Source organism: Myotis davidii, unplaced genomic scaffold (genome assembly GCF_000327345.1).
Source record: "Myotis davidii unplaced genomic scaffold, ASM32734v1 scaffold163, whole genome shotgun sequence".
Lineage (NCBI taxonomy): Eukaryota > Metazoa > Chordata > Mammalia > Chiroptera > Vespertilionidae > Myotis > Myotis davidii.
This window is the reverse complement of record NW_006295056.1, coordinates 1,166,312-1,183,135: the sequence shown is the minus strand read 5'-3', so window position 1 is coordinate 1,183,135 and position 16,824 is coordinate 1,166,312. Positions and strand designations below refer to the sequence as shown.

General features: G+C 34.4%; 1 protein-coding gene across 1 annotated transcript in view; it reads left to right on the top strand.

The window, feature by feature from the left end:
• Positions 1-16,824, top strand: part of ERGIC2 (ERGIC and golgi 2) — a 34,233-nt gene that overhangs the window by 14,544 nt on the left and 2,865 nt on the right. The window contains exons 6-11 of the mRNA XM_006769653.2: positions 1,106-1,146; positions 2,682-2,780; positions 4,495-4,590; positions 7,435-7,490; positions 8,344-8,442; positions 13,311-13,408. Coding sequence (XP_006769716.1) covers positions 1,106-1,146; positions 2,682-2,780; positions 4,495-4,590; positions 7,435-7,490; positions 8,344-8,442; positions 13,311-13,408 — 489 coding nt within the window. The remainder of the gene's footprint in view (positions 1-1,105; positions 1,147-2,681; positions 2,781-4,494; positions 4,591-7,434; positions 7,491-8,343; positions 8,443-13,310; positions 13,409-16,824) is intronic.

Genomic DNA, 16,824 nt, shown 5'->3' with positions numbered 1-16,824 from the left:
CAGCAGGAGGAGAAATCAGAATAAATTTATTGAAATCAGAAAGATGGGACAATTTAATTTGGCATACATAATTTATAGAGTTTAGGAAGAAATAAGGGTCAAAATTACAGGAGAAGGATGTTCCAGGTTGGTATAATTAAATAACCAAAGGCACAGAGGCAGAACTGTTTGATAGAATGAGGGATTGTTCCACTTCTATTAAAAAGCAGCTATTTGTAAAGAGAGAATAGTAGGTTAGGGCCTGATTATGGAGGGATAACTAATAATGTTAATAAATTAAAAAGTAGAATTAATATGCTTTATTATCAATTACCTTTATGAAAATCAAAAGTGGACTTTTTGTTGCAAATTAAATTGTAGATACTGTATCAAACCATGAGAAGCTTGCATATTTTACTCTATATAAGTAGTCAAGTCCGATTTTGAATTGATGAAGGTAATCCCTGAATAAAATTTCTTGAATTATTCTTTAATGATTAACACATTTAAGAATTAGAGTGCTCTTTTTTAGCTTATTTTAAAAAATGTTGATTCCATCATGATATTATCCTAGCAAGAATATGGGCTTTCGAAGATGGAATATTACACTTAAGCTGTATGATTTTTTTATGTTTTTCCTTTTTAAATACTTAAAGTTTTATGCTGACATTATTTAAATGATTAATAACATTTCTTTACACTATTTTTAAATGAAAATTATTTAAATTTTTTAGGTTGACTTATAGAAGATTCAATATAAACATGAATATTTTTTTACAACACTATAAATTTGTTTCCTGTTCAAAGAACATTTTAAAAAAATCTATACTAATAAAAGCCTATGTGGTCATCACACCCTCACACGGTGATGCTCTCACACCCTCACACCGTAACAATCCATCACCAGGAGGCAATCCATCAAGGAGCCCCGGATGGGTGGATGGGTAGGCAGGGCCTACCTCTTTGGGGAGATTGATAGCGGGGCTCTCATGCTGTGAGAGGGCACAGGCCAGGCTGGGGAATCCCACCCCCCAAATGTACGAATTTTGTGCACCTGGCTTCTAGTTATTATATAAAAGCCAAGAGAAATTGACATTGTTGGTGATTATGTTTTTCTTTATTTTAGGTAATGTTTGATCTTTCTCCACAGCAAAAAGAGTGGCAGAGGTAATAAGTAAACAAAGTATTGTGGTCCAAAGAAATCTAGATCCCATTTTGTCTATTTTGTTTATTGTGACTTCATAGATTGGGATATTTGTCTAGGCATTTCTCTGGATGAAATATTAGCAGAATATAGTATAATGTAATCTTTACATTATATGTAATGTAATGTATATATAATGTAATCTTTACACTTTCAAAAATTTTACCAGATCTTAAGAAAGTCATGTTAATCCTATTTCTAATGTACTTTGGATCATAATATACTTTAGGTTTCATTTAAAATTGTATTAACTATTTAAAAAATTTTATAAGCGATATTTGATCATTGTTTAACATTCACTTTGGACAGAAAGGATATAAAGTAAAAGTAAAAGCCTCCTCAGCGTTCCATAAACCTAGTACTAATGACTAGCGGTAATAACCAGACTTCTTGTGTAGCCTTCTAGAAATTTTCTCTTCATATATAATGTTCTATATGTTTGCATATTTATGTTATTCAAATGGGACCATTTCATGTCTGTTCATTAACTTGCTTTTTTTCATCGGTGGTATTTTGTACAACTTCCTATTTAAGTACATATAGTAGTCCGTTTTATGAATAAACTATACCTAATCGGATCATTATTGATGGATAGGTTGCTTACAAGATTCTAATATTGAAACAGTGCTCAGTGAAAATTAAAGAAGGTAAAATAACTTTGAAGATACAAAATTATTGCTGAAAATGGTAGGAGATAATATGGCCCAAAGGTAGAAATATTAGAGGAAAACTTTTATTTTTGGTTTTATTGTTTGGAATAATTTCATAAGTTAATGTGAACATACAAATTTTGTTCAAAAAATCTTTAAGCAACCAATTCTTGGTGGCTAGATATATTTAAAAAGAAAATCTGCTCATGGGTTCTCGAATGTAACTTTGTTTTTTATAATCCACTGCCTTATATGTTGATATTCTTTGTAAAAGTTACAGGTAGAATATAATACTTTCCTTTGAATGGTCTTGGAATAGAATAAAGTTCAGGTTTCTTCAGAAAAGGAGATACCAGGTGAAATTAAATGGCACAGTGGCCTGGGTTGAGATGAGAAATTGATACTTGTGTTCTGGCTTTATACTCCCACTTTAAGTATATCAGATCTATTGTGTGGCCTCTTATTTGTCTAATTTCTTTTGTATTTATAACAATTTATTTAATGCCTGACAAAAAGTAAGAATTTTATAATTGCATGCATGCATGAATTTAGATATTCAGATGAGCAAAAGCTACTTTTTGGTGACTGAGACTGCATGTCCATTATTGATGAAATCAGACAGTTTTATTGTGGAGCCCAGTTATTAGACCTATAGCCACCCTACCTCACTCTACCTGCTTTCAAGGAAAATGATCAAAGAAAACTTGGTACTTTATATTAGAATAAAGTCTTATAATAATAAATGTATGGCTTAGCTAAGTCATCTAATTATTATGATTATTTAAAAAGGGTTGGCTTCCTTTGTGTACCTTACTGTATTTATAAGCTATTGTTTGTGTTATATTTAGGATGCTGCAGCTGATACAGAGTAGACTACAAGAAGAACATTCACTTCAAGATGTGCTATTTAAAAGTGCTATTAAAAGTCCAATTCCCCTTCCATCAAGGTGAGTTGTATACTCTCCAGGTCCACCCTATGATGTTATAAAAGGTCAGATTTCTTTTTTTTTTTTTTTTTTTTTTTTAACTATTGAGTAATTGGGTAGATGTAACACAGCTTTTTTATCCACTCATCTACTGATGGGCATTTGGGCTGCTTCCAAATGTTGGCTGTTGTAAATAATGCTGCATTATGTAGGGGTGCATATATTCTTTTGAATTAATGTTTTGGGGTTTTTTCAGATATATTCCCAGAAGTGGAATTGCTAGTTCATAAGGCAGTTCCATTTTTAATTTTTTGAGGTAACTCCTTTCTGCTTTCTATAGTACCTGCACCAATTTGCATTCCCACCAACAGTACACTAGGGTTTCCTTTTCTCTACATCCTCACCAACACTTGTTAGTTGATTTATTGATGATAGCCATTCTGACAGGTGTGAGGCGGTACCTCATTGTAGTTAATTTGCATCTCCCTGATGATTAGTGACATTGAGCATCCTTTCATATGTCTGTTGGTCATCTGTATGTCTGTCCTCTTTGGAGAAGTGTCTATTCAGGTTCTTTCCCCATTTCTCAATTGGATTGTGTTTTTTTGTTGTTGTTGAGTTTTATAAGTTCCTTATAAATTTTGGATATTAAGCCCTTATCAGATGTATTGGTGAATATGTTCTTCCATTCAGTGGGTTGTCTTCATTTTGTTGATGCTTTTAATAGTTCAACAGCACTCCCACTAAGGTGAGGTGTATATTTTAAATGTTCAACTATTTATTAACTAAGGGACAACTGTATTAAGTTTTGGTGGAATCAGAAGTTATATGTGAATTTCGGTACTCCTAACACGTTATTTAAGTGTTCACTGTATTTTAGTTTATTTAGTTTTTCTCTTTTATGTGTGTATGGTATACCTCTATATAAAATTGTTATGTTTTAAGAACAAATTAATTGTATTTCCTATTATGAGGATGTATGAATTTTGATTAGGAATTTTCTGTTTTTATTTTACTTACTTTTTTTTAGATTAGAATAACTGATAGTTGAAAATGCTATAATTATGAAATGATCATTTAAATCTAAAACTATTGAAGAGGTTTTACATTTGCTTAGAAAGAAAATGTCATTGTTTATTTGAACTTAGATGGCATGCCTTTCTCTTACCTCATTTATAGTCCCATCCTCCCCTATCTTATTAAGCAGGGGTCCTCAAACTACGGCCCGTGGGCCACATGCAAATACAAATATTGTATTTGTTCCCGTTTTTTTACTTAAAAATAAGATATGTGCAGTGTGCATAGGAATTTGTTAATAGTTTTTTTTTAAACTATAGTCCGGCCCTCCAACGGTCTGAGAGACAGTGAACTGGCCCCCTGTTTAAAAAGTTTGAGGACCCCTGCTCTTAAGTAACAAAAACAGATGATGAAAGTATGTCTTTATTGGGCTGATTCTTTACTTTTAATCTTTCTTCTATCATGGGACTTAACTCCTTTGGTTAGATTTGAAGAACCATGGAATTTTAGATTTGTGTAAATGTAATATGTAAATAATAATTATGTAATTTTTTTCTATTTCATAGCTATATGCTTTTTTATAAATGTACAGACTTCAAAAAACTGCTTTTCCACTTTTGACATTTAGAACATTACCTGAAAATTGATTCTTACAGATCAGTATTGGTGATAATATTGTATGTGCTGTAAGTAATCCTAGCATGTCTTGTTATAATAGGGAAGATGATTTATCACAGCCTCCTGATGCTTGCAGAATTCATGGTCATCTATATGTCAATAAAGTAGCGGGGAATTTTCACATAACTGTGGGCAAGTATGTTCTTTTCACCTACTGAAAATACTTTAGACAAATTGTCAGTTTGTTAAAAATAATTCTTTGCTAAAATAACAATATATAATTAACTACTAAAAGACAGCTTAAAATGTTTTGTACCTGTATTTGATGACTTGAGATTTATCCGGGCTTTAATTTCAGGATAGAGAAGACTACTAACTTCAAAATAAAGCTTAACAGTCATGTCATATTTTATATGTTAAAGTAAATGAGCTGTAGGTACAATATGAATTAAAACCTACTTACCTAGGTGTTTTTTTTTTTTAAATATACTTTATTGGTTTTTTACAGAGAGGAAGGGAGAGAGATAGTCAGAAACATTGATGAGAGAAAAACATCGATCAGCCGCCTCCTGCACATACCCTACTGGGGATGTGCCCGCAACCCAGGTATATGCCCTTGACCGGAATCGAACCTGGGACCTTTCAGTCCGCAGGCCGACGCTCTATCCACTGAGCCAAACCGGTTTTGGGTACTTACCAAGTTTTAGTAGCCTGGAAGTTCTTATGTAGACATTTCATTAATTTGCTCATTTTGTTGGATGGTGTTGTTGTTTTTCTGTATGGTGATTATCACCAAAATGTAAATCATAACTAATTTGAGACAGGTATTTTGATATAGTTAGAAATTAGTAGTGTCTGGGAAAAAGTTAAATTAGATAACAGTTAAGGAAAAATATTAGCTCATCAGCCTTCTTAAGCAGCACCCTGCACAGAAACTGTTATGCAATGAATAGTTGGTAAATTTCTGAATGGATTCTCTGATCCTCTCTCCCTTCCTTCCTCTCTTCATCTTGAGTTGCAGAACTGAACAATTCTTCATTGTAAAAGACATTTTTTGAGTACTTGTTATATGCAAAGTAACATGCTAGATACTAAGAATGAAACAGTGAAAAAAGGGAGTTTTTATCCTCTTGGTACTGACTGAGAGAATCCAAACTTTAAACTGTTAATTGAACTAATAACTATATAATTATAGTTGCATTGGACCTAAAAAGGAGAAGTATGATTGATAAGAAACTATATAAAAAGGTATCTGACCTACTTTGCTTGTCAGCAGAGGCTTTATTGAGGATAACCATAACTGTTCAAACTAGTGGATGACTAGCAGTTTTATATATAAAGGAGAGAAAGGCATCTATGCTCAGGGAAAGGTTACAAAGCAGGAAAGAGAGTAACTGAAGATTGTATATATATTTAGAGACAGCATGAGAATTTTATGCAAAATTATTTCAGTATTTCTAGTGATCAAATATTTCTTTGTCGTTGTTGTCCAATTCTTTTTAACATTCTTTTTTTTAAATATGTATTGATTTCATAGAGTAAGGGAGAAGAGAGATAGAAATATCTATGGTGAAAGAGAATCATTGATTAGCTGCCTCCTGCCCTCCCCCCACTGGGGACCGAGGGCCAGGCTATTTTTGTTGTTTTATTACTGTTGTCACCACTCATTCTCTTCATTCCCAACCTATAGCTGGGAATCTTAGAATTTCTTGGTGTCATACAGGCAAATACTAGTTGGCTCAGAGAAATATAGAAGGTTTTATTATATTTTTGGAAAGAAACAATATCCTACTTCAAACCTAACAAACAGTATCCTACTCCAGAGCTAACTGTGAAAGGGCAAAACTCTGTTAACAAATAACTGTATGAGCATCCATAATTATAGTCTTCGTTCCTAGTTCCACCTATCTCTTCATGTGAAAACTTATTCCAGCAATAAGAGAGGCCAAATTGAAAAGCATCTGGTTTGCATCTTATCCTTATCATCTCTGAAGTATACTATAAACCACTCCTAATTTTTTGATAATAGGTTTGTCAAATTCAATGTTGATTTTTTTTTTTTAAGATCTCACATTACCTCTCAGGCACAGTATCATTTTCAACTGTATTATAAAGGAGAACTATTTCAATATGCAGATTGTTGAGCATGACTACATTAGATAAGGCCGTGAAGTAGGCAGATGTTTGCCACTTATATGTCTCATTACAACAGCTGCAAATGCAGACACACAGATGTGTTGGCCACTCAAATATCATGAATGGTATTTCTATTATTGAACTGATACTCTGAAATAGTGAACAACTTTTGTAATACTATGAACAAAACAAAAATAACATTACATCTGTTTCCTGGGAAATTTAGTGTATATTGAAACTACAACAAAGTACTTTTTTTAGATAAATGGAGTTAAGTTCTAGACTCAGGTCATTATACATAGGTTTTTCACCTATGTAAATGCCTTTTAGAGTGTCATGCAAGATGTGGGACAGTTTTGCATGATGTGGGACTATTTTATTTTGTGTGAGACTGTCATCGCCTTGCAGGATGCCTTGTTTCCTTGGCCTTTCTCCATTAAGTGCCAATAGAGCTTCTCCCCAATGACTGACAACTGAAAATGCCTCCCCCCAGTGCCCTCTGATTTTCAATAACCTTTTCTTCACGGAAATTTACATGGTAATATATGATAGCACATGGAAAATATATAAAATTCAAATTTCAGTATCCAAAAATAAAGTTTTACTGTAAAACGTTAGCCATGCTCATTTGAAGTTGAAAGTTTATTTATGTACCTAACTATATAATATCTTCAATTTTGTATCTTGGTCCACAAAGCTTAAAATATTTACTATCTGAATCTTTACAGAAAAAGTTTGCCAACCCTCAGTTTATTAAATTGTTGAGATGAGTAGACTAACAAATCATAGGCCAATGTTAAGAAAATTATATAACTTAAAAAGATCAGATCCCTCTTCAGATTTTAATTTAGTTATGTATTTAACTAATTATTTTAGTTTCTTTAATCTTTTTTCCTCCTTTCAGGGCAATTCCACATCCCCGAGGTCATGCACATTTGGCAGCACTTGTCAACCATGACTGTAAGCAGTTTCTGAAATATTTTTCCATGAAGAGGTCCTTGAAAGAAAAGGGTTTTGTTTGATTATTTGTTTATTTTAGTGCGGGTGCAAGATGGGGCTTTGAAAGTGGACTGTTTTGAAAACATATTTATAGGAGAAAATAAATGATTAAATTTACCGACTCTAATCCATATTCTCCTGTCCTTAAGCGCCTGTCTTCTGTTTAGTCATGGCTCAGAAGTTGCCCAGGTTAGGGAGGACAGCCTAGTGTGCTTTATATTACTTTGTGCACATTTCTGCTAATTTCTATAGATAATGAAGGAAACATATTTCAAGTTTATTTTAATATCTAAATATGGACATATATAGTAGTTAGTTCCTTGTAATGATTGTCATAAAACTTAGTTTTTAAAGTCTGCTTTAGAGAACAAAAGTAATAAAGTCCATAAAATCTGTTTGGTCCTATATAGCAGGGTATTAAAAATATACCTGACCAGTTAATTATTTGGATTCATGGGCATCATCCTAGTGGTTTCAACAACATAATCCTATTACTAGGTGGTGATTGGACCAGGAAGGACCTATTTTTGGGGTTATCAGGCTTAGATGTAATAATATTTCTCAGACATTGATTTATATATAATCATGAAATTTTAGATACAGCATTTTATCAGAATTTACTTACCTTTATGCATTTAATTCCCAGATATGTATATGTGTTTTTCTCAGTTAATATGGTTTTAAATACTATTTTATTACACCTGCAGATTTTAGATGTTTTCATCTGAAAGCAGATAAAAATGTGAAGGCATCTGTAATATGTGTTTTGAATAATAATAATTCTCCACTTAATTGGTTTTATTTTTTGCCTCAGCATACAACTTTTCTCACAGAATAGATCATTTGTCTTTTGGAGAGCTTGTTCCAGGAATTATTAATCCTTTAGATGGAACGGAAAAAATTGCTATAGATTGTAAGTACTTAATACTTATTGTTGGAATTTGCATGTAGGCAATTTTTTATATCTTTAATATTAATACATTTTTAATAATCCTCTTAACCCCCTTGTAACAGATAAGCATATAAATCTTTAAGTAGTTTAAGTGGTTAATAAACTTTAAGTGGAGATGTGTGTGGAAAGACTTTGTCCTACCAGTGGATAATATTTAAAATGTTAAAAAAATGAACCATAGAACAGAGTAAAAAATTAGAATTTAATGTAGGCTGGAGGAGTAGAACTTAAAAGCTCTCTAAATGTATGAAAGATTAATGTGTTAATAGGGCATAACTGCTTTCCTATAGTCACTAAAAAAAGAATGAGAACAGAAGGAAGTTTCAACATTCTAAGAAGAATTTTCTTTTTGGTATAGGTTCATAGTTGTAAAATGCATATTTACCACTATGGAAACCTCTCTGCAGAATTTTGCAGGCATCAGAAACCTACAGTTATTCTAGAATGGTTTGGTTATCAACACAGATAGAAGTTGTACATCAAGCATGTCAAATTGAAAAGCTAATATGAGCCAAATTTACAAGATTTAAGTTTATGTGGGTTGCAAAAAAACAAATGCTTCAATTTTTATAGAAACGTAGGTTTATTTCAATAGAGACATGCTGAATACAAAGGGCTGAAATGAATGAGTAATCGTTAACATACAATAATAGACCATTTTAATAAAAATATTTTTTCTTGAACATTAATTTACCAGACACTGAATAACTGCACAAATTAATAAGTGTAATGCAAATAAGCCTATTTTTCTTGCTCTCTGAAAGCAAAATATTTCCTGTTGCACACACCAAACATGTTAGTCCAAGACTAATGACGTGGCAATCGGCTGCTAAAATATTTGCTGCTAGTTTTAGTGGCGAGAAATGCTGTGCCTGCACGTAAGGCGCGTAAGGGAAATGAATGCAACGTGTTTATAGTAATTATTAGCAAACATAGTTCATTATTAATAGTAAAACATTAAGTTATGAAATTTTAAAAATTAAGTTACGAAATTTTTATTAAAACATTTCTTACATACCATTATATAGGCTGGGCCACATGTGGGCCGCAGGTTTGACATGCTTGTTGTACATTATAACACAGATACCTTTTGTTTCTGTTTTAACCTTCTATTCCACTTAAAATTTAAGTTTATTTAGATATGGGTGGATTATTATTATGTCTTTAACTTTTGTAGCAAGTAATCTCTTGAGCTTCCTTTTGGTTCCCTTTCCTCTTCTTAAATAGTCATATTGTATGACATGTCCCACTTTTAGGACCTTTTAGGGACATCTAAAGCTTCCTATACTAGCGGGGATTCAAATCTTTACAAAACTGAAATTAAGGATTTCATTTTTTAATTAAAAGAGCTTTATTAATATTGTTTTCAGTATCTTATTCTTTTAGTATCCTAATATATAAAAAGCCAGGGGCCGTCATGACCAAAACAACTGGACAGACAACCGAACAGCAGGCTGCATGGGGCGACAAGGTTGGCAGGGGTGTTAGTGAGGGGTGACCAAAGGACTGAACGGCAGGCCGCCTGGGGCAACCAGGCCAGCAGAGGGGCAGTTGGGGGCGACTAGGCCGGCATGGGGGGCAGTGAGGGGCAACCAGGCCAGCATTGGGGGCAGTTAGGGGTGACCAGGCCAGCAGAGGGCGGGGAAGTAAGGGGCGACCAGGCCAGCGACAGGGGGTGGGGGGGGATAGTTAGGGCAATCAGGCAGGCAGTCAGGTGAGCAGTTAGGAGCCAACGGTCCCAGATTTTGAGAGGGTTGTCCTGGATTGGAGAGGATGCAGTCTGGGCTGAGGGGACCCCCGCCCCCTGTGCACAAATTTCATGCACTAGGCCTCTAGTATAGTGTTATAATCAGATACATTAAAGTTGTTTTACTTAAAATACTGACTTTCAGAGTATTTTGTGTTTGTATGAGAATGTTTTCACTTAAGGACACTTGAGTGTACTGAATTTAGAGATGTCTGAGTAGAAATTATAAACTCTTATAATCTAATTTTTGATCTAAGTATATGTTCATTGTATACCAAAATGCATTAAATATTACTTTAGAAATGTTCATTTGAAAACAAGTTGGCTAATGCTATGTTTCATGATGCTAAAATGAACTATTTCTGTACAGAAGTGGTTCTAAATATAAATATTAATTTTCAAATGGCTTTTTTAAAGTCTACTTGTTCCTAAATTCAAAAGACTAGTAGGTATTTAGAGTTACGTTATAAAATGCCACTAGATCAATGTCAGTAAGTTATTCAAAGCTTTAAAGCAGATATACTCCTCTCCTCCTAACATACATTCTCTTGGGCCTCTTTTCAAAAAGGATAAAAAGTTAGCATTAGAAATCTACTGTGTTCAGATAACCACCTTCTCCTTAATGTTCTCCAGAAATTTTGAGGGGATTACTTAACAGATACACCTTTAAAACTATGCAGATTTGAACATATCTAAAACCTTTGGAACAATTTGTAGCTTGCAGCAACATTTCATTCAACTGCATCCCACCTGCCTCCCACCCCCCAGACTGGCAATTAAGTTATTTAACAAACATGTAGCCCTTTCTTGAATTAACATTAAACAAATAGATCTTCAGTAGTTGTCTGGCCACAGGTTAAAAGGATTCTAGTTTTTCCTGTCATATTTCTTTGACCATGATTTGTTATTTATTGCATTGAAACTTCACTCCAGCTTGTGGAGAGATGCCTTTTGTCCTTCATTTTTACCCACAAGTCTAATTATCTCACCTATATGTGAGTGAGATAACTGGTTATTGCCTCACCACTCTCAGTTTCAACTTTTGTCATAAATACTTAAAGTCTAAACACCTTTTCTCCTATCACTTTCAGCTTGCTCTCTCTATGACATGATAGAGCAGTGATGGCGAACTCATTTTTTTGGTTGATTTTTCTTTGTTAAATGGCATTTAAATATATAAAATAAATATCAAAAATATAAATCTTTGTTTTACTATGGTTGTAAATATCAAAAAATATCTATATGTGACACAGCACCAGAGTTAAGTTAGGGTTTTTCAAAATGCTGACATGCCGAGCTCAAAAGGTTCGCCATCATTGTGATAGAGTTTATTTGTGAAACACCTAAATCTAAGCACAGAATGAGCAACTCACCTTACATCAAAGAACAAGCTAAGGGATGAAACTGAAGACCACCCACAATTGATATGCTATGTACTGGTGGTAGACAAAGTTGACACCCTTTCACCCTAATATTGTCTATGATAATATTTAGGATATTATGTTGAAATTAATAATGGGAGAACTGGTAAAAAAAAAAACTTTATTTTTTTAAAGTTAGTGTGGTACAAGTTGTAAGAGAAATAAGTGATGATAGTGAAACAAGCTTTGATTTATTATATTAGAAACTTGTTTAATGCTATTGTGTAAAGAAACCATTATACATACCTCTCTGCCTCATATCTACAGTTTCACCCTTCCTTCCCCTATTCAAAACCCTTCCCTCTCCTATTCAGAATTAGACTGAGATAGGAGACAGACATTGGATTGGTAGAAATAAAAATTCATTTATGCTGAGCAAAGAAAACAACTAGACACACAAAAGTATATACTGTTTACTTCCATTTATATGAAATTCTAGAATAGGCAAAACTAATCCATGAATTTCATAAAATAGTAGAGGCTCGATGCACGAAACTCGTGCAAAAGTAGGCCTTCCTTCCCTTGGCTGCCGGCACCAGCTTCCCTCTGGTGGGACCCGAGCTTTCCTCCAGCAGGCACCCAGTACCCGGGCTGGCTTCCCTCTGGCTGCTGGCAGGGACCCAGGACCTGGGCTTCCCTCGTAGCCCTGGCTTCGTCCAGAAGGTCGTTCGGCTGTCTGGTCTAATTAGCATATTACGCTTTTATTATATAGGGTAGACCTAGAGAATTAATGTTTTGTACTATGTAAACTGTTAATTGTTTAGAATCAAAAATTAGTAATATAATGGTATTTATGACTTGTTCTAAATCTATACATGCCTAATTTTTACATATAAAAGCCTGAACAACCGAACGACTGGTCACTATGACGCACACTGACCACCAGGGCGCAGACGCTTAACGCAGGAGCTGCCCCCTGGTGGTCATTGTGCTCCCACAGCCAACCTCCCAGGGCCCCTCCCCCAGCTGGCCAACCTCCCGCAGCCCAATCACCAGCCAGGCTGAGGGACCCCACCCATGCACAAAATCGTGCACTGAGCCTCTAGTGACTATGAATATGATCCTTTTGATTACACAATAACCCAAGCCATCATTGAATAATTCCTTTAGTTAGTTTCTGCTGTGGTATCAATTTCCTTACATTTAACCAAAGGGTGGCTAATTCAGTGTTGGTTTACTTACATATTTTAAGATATTAGTAGAAACTGAAAATATGTCCTGTGATGGTTAGAGTATTGTAACTTTTCTCTTACTAGTTTTTGTACTGTAAAGGAATGCTACTTTTATTTTCCATATTTGATATAAGGATGGTAATGATTGCAAAGATATCTAAGTGACTAGTTCATCCTTTTAAATATCTTATAAAAGATCCGTATGTGACTATTTGAAATATGCTTACTGAGAAATTATTTTATCAAGTATTATATTGATTTCATTTAGTCTTTTAAAATTACTTTTTGTTAGATCTTTAGTCACAAGCATTACATTTCTTTTTTTTTTTAATTTTATTTTTTATTACAAAGGGTATTACATATGTGTCCATTTTTTCCCCTCGCCCAAGCATTACATTTCTATTAGTGTATTTAATAGAAGGAGGATATGTTTGGCAGTAGTTTTGTTGCTATTGGATTGATGGAAAACACAATTTGTTTTTATTCTAGACAACCAGATGTTCCAATATTTTATTACAGTTGTGCCAACAAAACTGCATACATACAAAATTTCAGCAGACACCCATCAGTTTTCTGTGACAGAAAGGGTAAGTTAAATCCAATTAATAAGATGATTTTTTTAGCATTTTATATTCCTCCTGCTACATACTAAGGTTGTACTTTCAGTTGGTGCCCTCCCCTATTTAATTTGTTGAAAAATTGAAATGCATTAATATTTTAAGCAATAAAATACCAGAAATGGGTCTTAATATGTTCTAGTGAAAGAAAAGAAGTAGAGAAATGGGTGTTAATATGTTCTAGTGAAAGAAAAGAAGTAGTGTATATATATATATATTTTAATCTGGAAGGTTTTGTATTCAATTAACTCAAAGTTATTAAATTGATGGCATTAATTATTTTAGTCTTAATATCTTAATTTTGTAATGTTTTCTCATGTATTGGTATAAACAGTTTTCTTATTTGCTGGCAGATTCTCTGATTGCTGTGTTACTTCTTTTTTAATTAATGTATCTAACCTTGGTCATGCATGCTTATTGTGGCTCAGATAACAGATTTTGAGGGTTTATCTTCTGACTTGTGCTTTGTCTACTTAAGAGGACAAGTGTTTTGCAACCTTAGGGTGCATTGGCCTTATAAATAAATATGACAGAATCAGAATGCTGGAATTGTACAGTTTAATATTTCTCATCTATTCTGGGGTCATGTTTTCTTACTGTGTTTAAGAATGGTAAATATTCAAATAGTAGTGTTCAGAAGAATTCTAAGGCAAATTTAAGTATTTAAAAATTTGCTTGAGTTGGAGTTTTCTTTTAATAGTCTTATACTTTGTGATGGCTTTGTCCTTAATGCTTATAGAATTTTCCTTATTCTCAGATTAAATACTAAATATTTTAGGGGTGAAGTGTCATGTGTTTAAAACTTTTCACATGGCTCAGCAGGGGAATCAAGTATGTACTGGTATAATAACTGTGTGTGTGTGTGTGTGTGTGTAACTAGGTAAAGTGTACGCAAGTATATATTGTGCTTTTCTGCATTTCTGTATGGGTAGGGAGATAACATTTCTCACTAAGATTGGCACCACCTGATGTCTGTCTACATCAGCTGTGGGCAAACTACAGTCTGCGGGCCGGATCCGGCCTGTTTGAAATGAATAAAACTAAAAAAAAAAAAAGACCGTACCCTTTTATGTAATGATGTTTACTTTGAATTTATATTAGTTTACATAAACACTCTATGCATGCTTTTGTTCCGGCCCTCCGGTCCAGTTTAAGAACCCATTGTGGCCCTCGAGTCAAAAAGTTTGCCCACCCATGGTCTACATAGTGGCCGAGCTTTGGGGAAAACAGGCACACATCACTCACTGCTATGGCAATGCAAAACAGCATAGTCTCTAAGGAAGGGAATCTAGCAGTATCTATACCAGCTGTGGGCAAACTACAGCCCACGGGCCGGATACGGCCCATTTGAAATGAATAAAACTATTGAAAAAAAAAGACCGTACCCTTTTATGTAAGGATGTTTACTTTGAATATATATTAGTTCACACAAACACTCCATCCATGCTTTTGTTCCGGCCCTCCAGTCCAGTTTAAGAACCCATTGTGGCCCTCGAGTCAAAAAGTTTGTCCACCCCTGATCTATACAATGACTCAGTAATCCCAGTTCTAGGAGTTGAATACAAGGATAAAAGTAGAGAAAATATCACAGTGATATGTGTATGAGGGTATTCTTTGTGTTATTTATAGAATACTAGAAACAACCTAAGTGGTACATCCATAATTGAGGAACATGCAACTTTAAAAAAAGAGAGAAAATATATAACTGTATACCAATATGAAATTATCTTCATGATATATCCTATATAATAAAACCCTAATATGCAAATCAACCAAATGGCAGAACGACTGGTCGCTATGACATGCACTGACCACCAGGGGTCAGACACTCAATGCAGGAGCTGCCCCCGGTGGTCAGTGTGTTCCCATAGGGGGAGTGCCGCTCAACCAGAAGCTGGGCTCATGGCTGGTGAGCGCAGGGCAGTGGCAGGAGCCTCTCCCACTTCTGCTGCATGCGGGCAGTAAGGAGTGAGGTGTCCTGGACTGCAAAAGGGATGTCCGCCTACCAGCTTAGGCCCACTTAAGCCGTCAGGCAGATATCCCCCAAGGAGTCTTGGACTGCGAGCGGGCACAGGCCGGGCAGAGGGACACACACACACACACACACACACACACACACACACACACTCACACTCACACTCACACTCACACTCACACTCTCACACACTCCAGTACATGAAATTTTGTGCACCAGGCCTCTATTTTAAAGAATTAAATAAAATAAAAAATAGAATCCCAGAGCATTTGACCATTGCAGAATATTTTGTGCCAATAAGGTGACTAAAACAGTTGTGTTTCATTTAAGAAACAAAAAATACAAAAGGAGTACCTGGAGTTGGTAAAGTGGAAGATGAGGGGGACAGAAATTGGGAGGACTGGCCTTCATTGGTCCTGCAACCCAAAGGGGATCATTATTAGTCTTTTGTTCCATGGATATTCTGATTGATCCCTGAAATATCTTTCATCCATAGAGGTGGTGAGAGCATATTTTGGCATGGCTGAACCTATCAGGGCTTTAAGATGAAGTCACTTTATTGGAAACTTGAACAATGGCTTTATAAGGCTCTATTGTGTTAATAGGGGGACGGGTTTTATAATATCCAAATAAAATTGTTTTAACTTACCTTGTTATTTGTATTCTAAAGCTTGCAGTTCAATTGTAGCTGAGTCAAAATAAGTAGGGCCTGACAATAAAAGTCATAACAAAGCATTGTGATAGTATAGTTGTTTTGAGCTATAATAGAAATGTTTTAGAAAGTTTGCAAACTTGATTTTGTGTAAACAGAAGGAATGAAATAGAATATTTTCTTAGTGTGCAGTGTGGTAGGTTTATAATTTTAGTTTCATTTCTTTCAAGAAAACAAATTTTTAAACACTGAACCAGTTTAAACCAAATATTGATATCTTTAAAATTAATGCACTATTTTTTTCCTGTACTATATATCTCATGTTTAAAATGAACAGCAGAGAGTGAAATTGTTTGTTTTTAAATCTGATTATTTAAATAACAGGAAGTAAATGATTATTTTGTAAGTGCTTAGCAAAGAAATATAAAAAATATGTCAAAATAAGAATTTAGTTTTCATTGATTTGGTCAATGAAGAATGTCCCACATAGTTAGTTATATGCTCTTGAGCTCAATAGAAAATTTGTATGTGAAGTGACCTTTAAGAGAAAATCAGAAAGAATAATTTTCTCCTTTAGATTGCTTCTAAAGCTAACCACTCAAAGAATACAGAACAATTTGATTGTCTCTTAAGACCCTAGACTAGTGGGGCAATTCATGCAGAGGTTTGGATGTCCCTCTCCCACAGTAAGGATGTAGGGCTTCATAGTGACTGTATGTAAGTAACCAGCTGACATAAGTCCTGTTTTGCTTCTCCTCC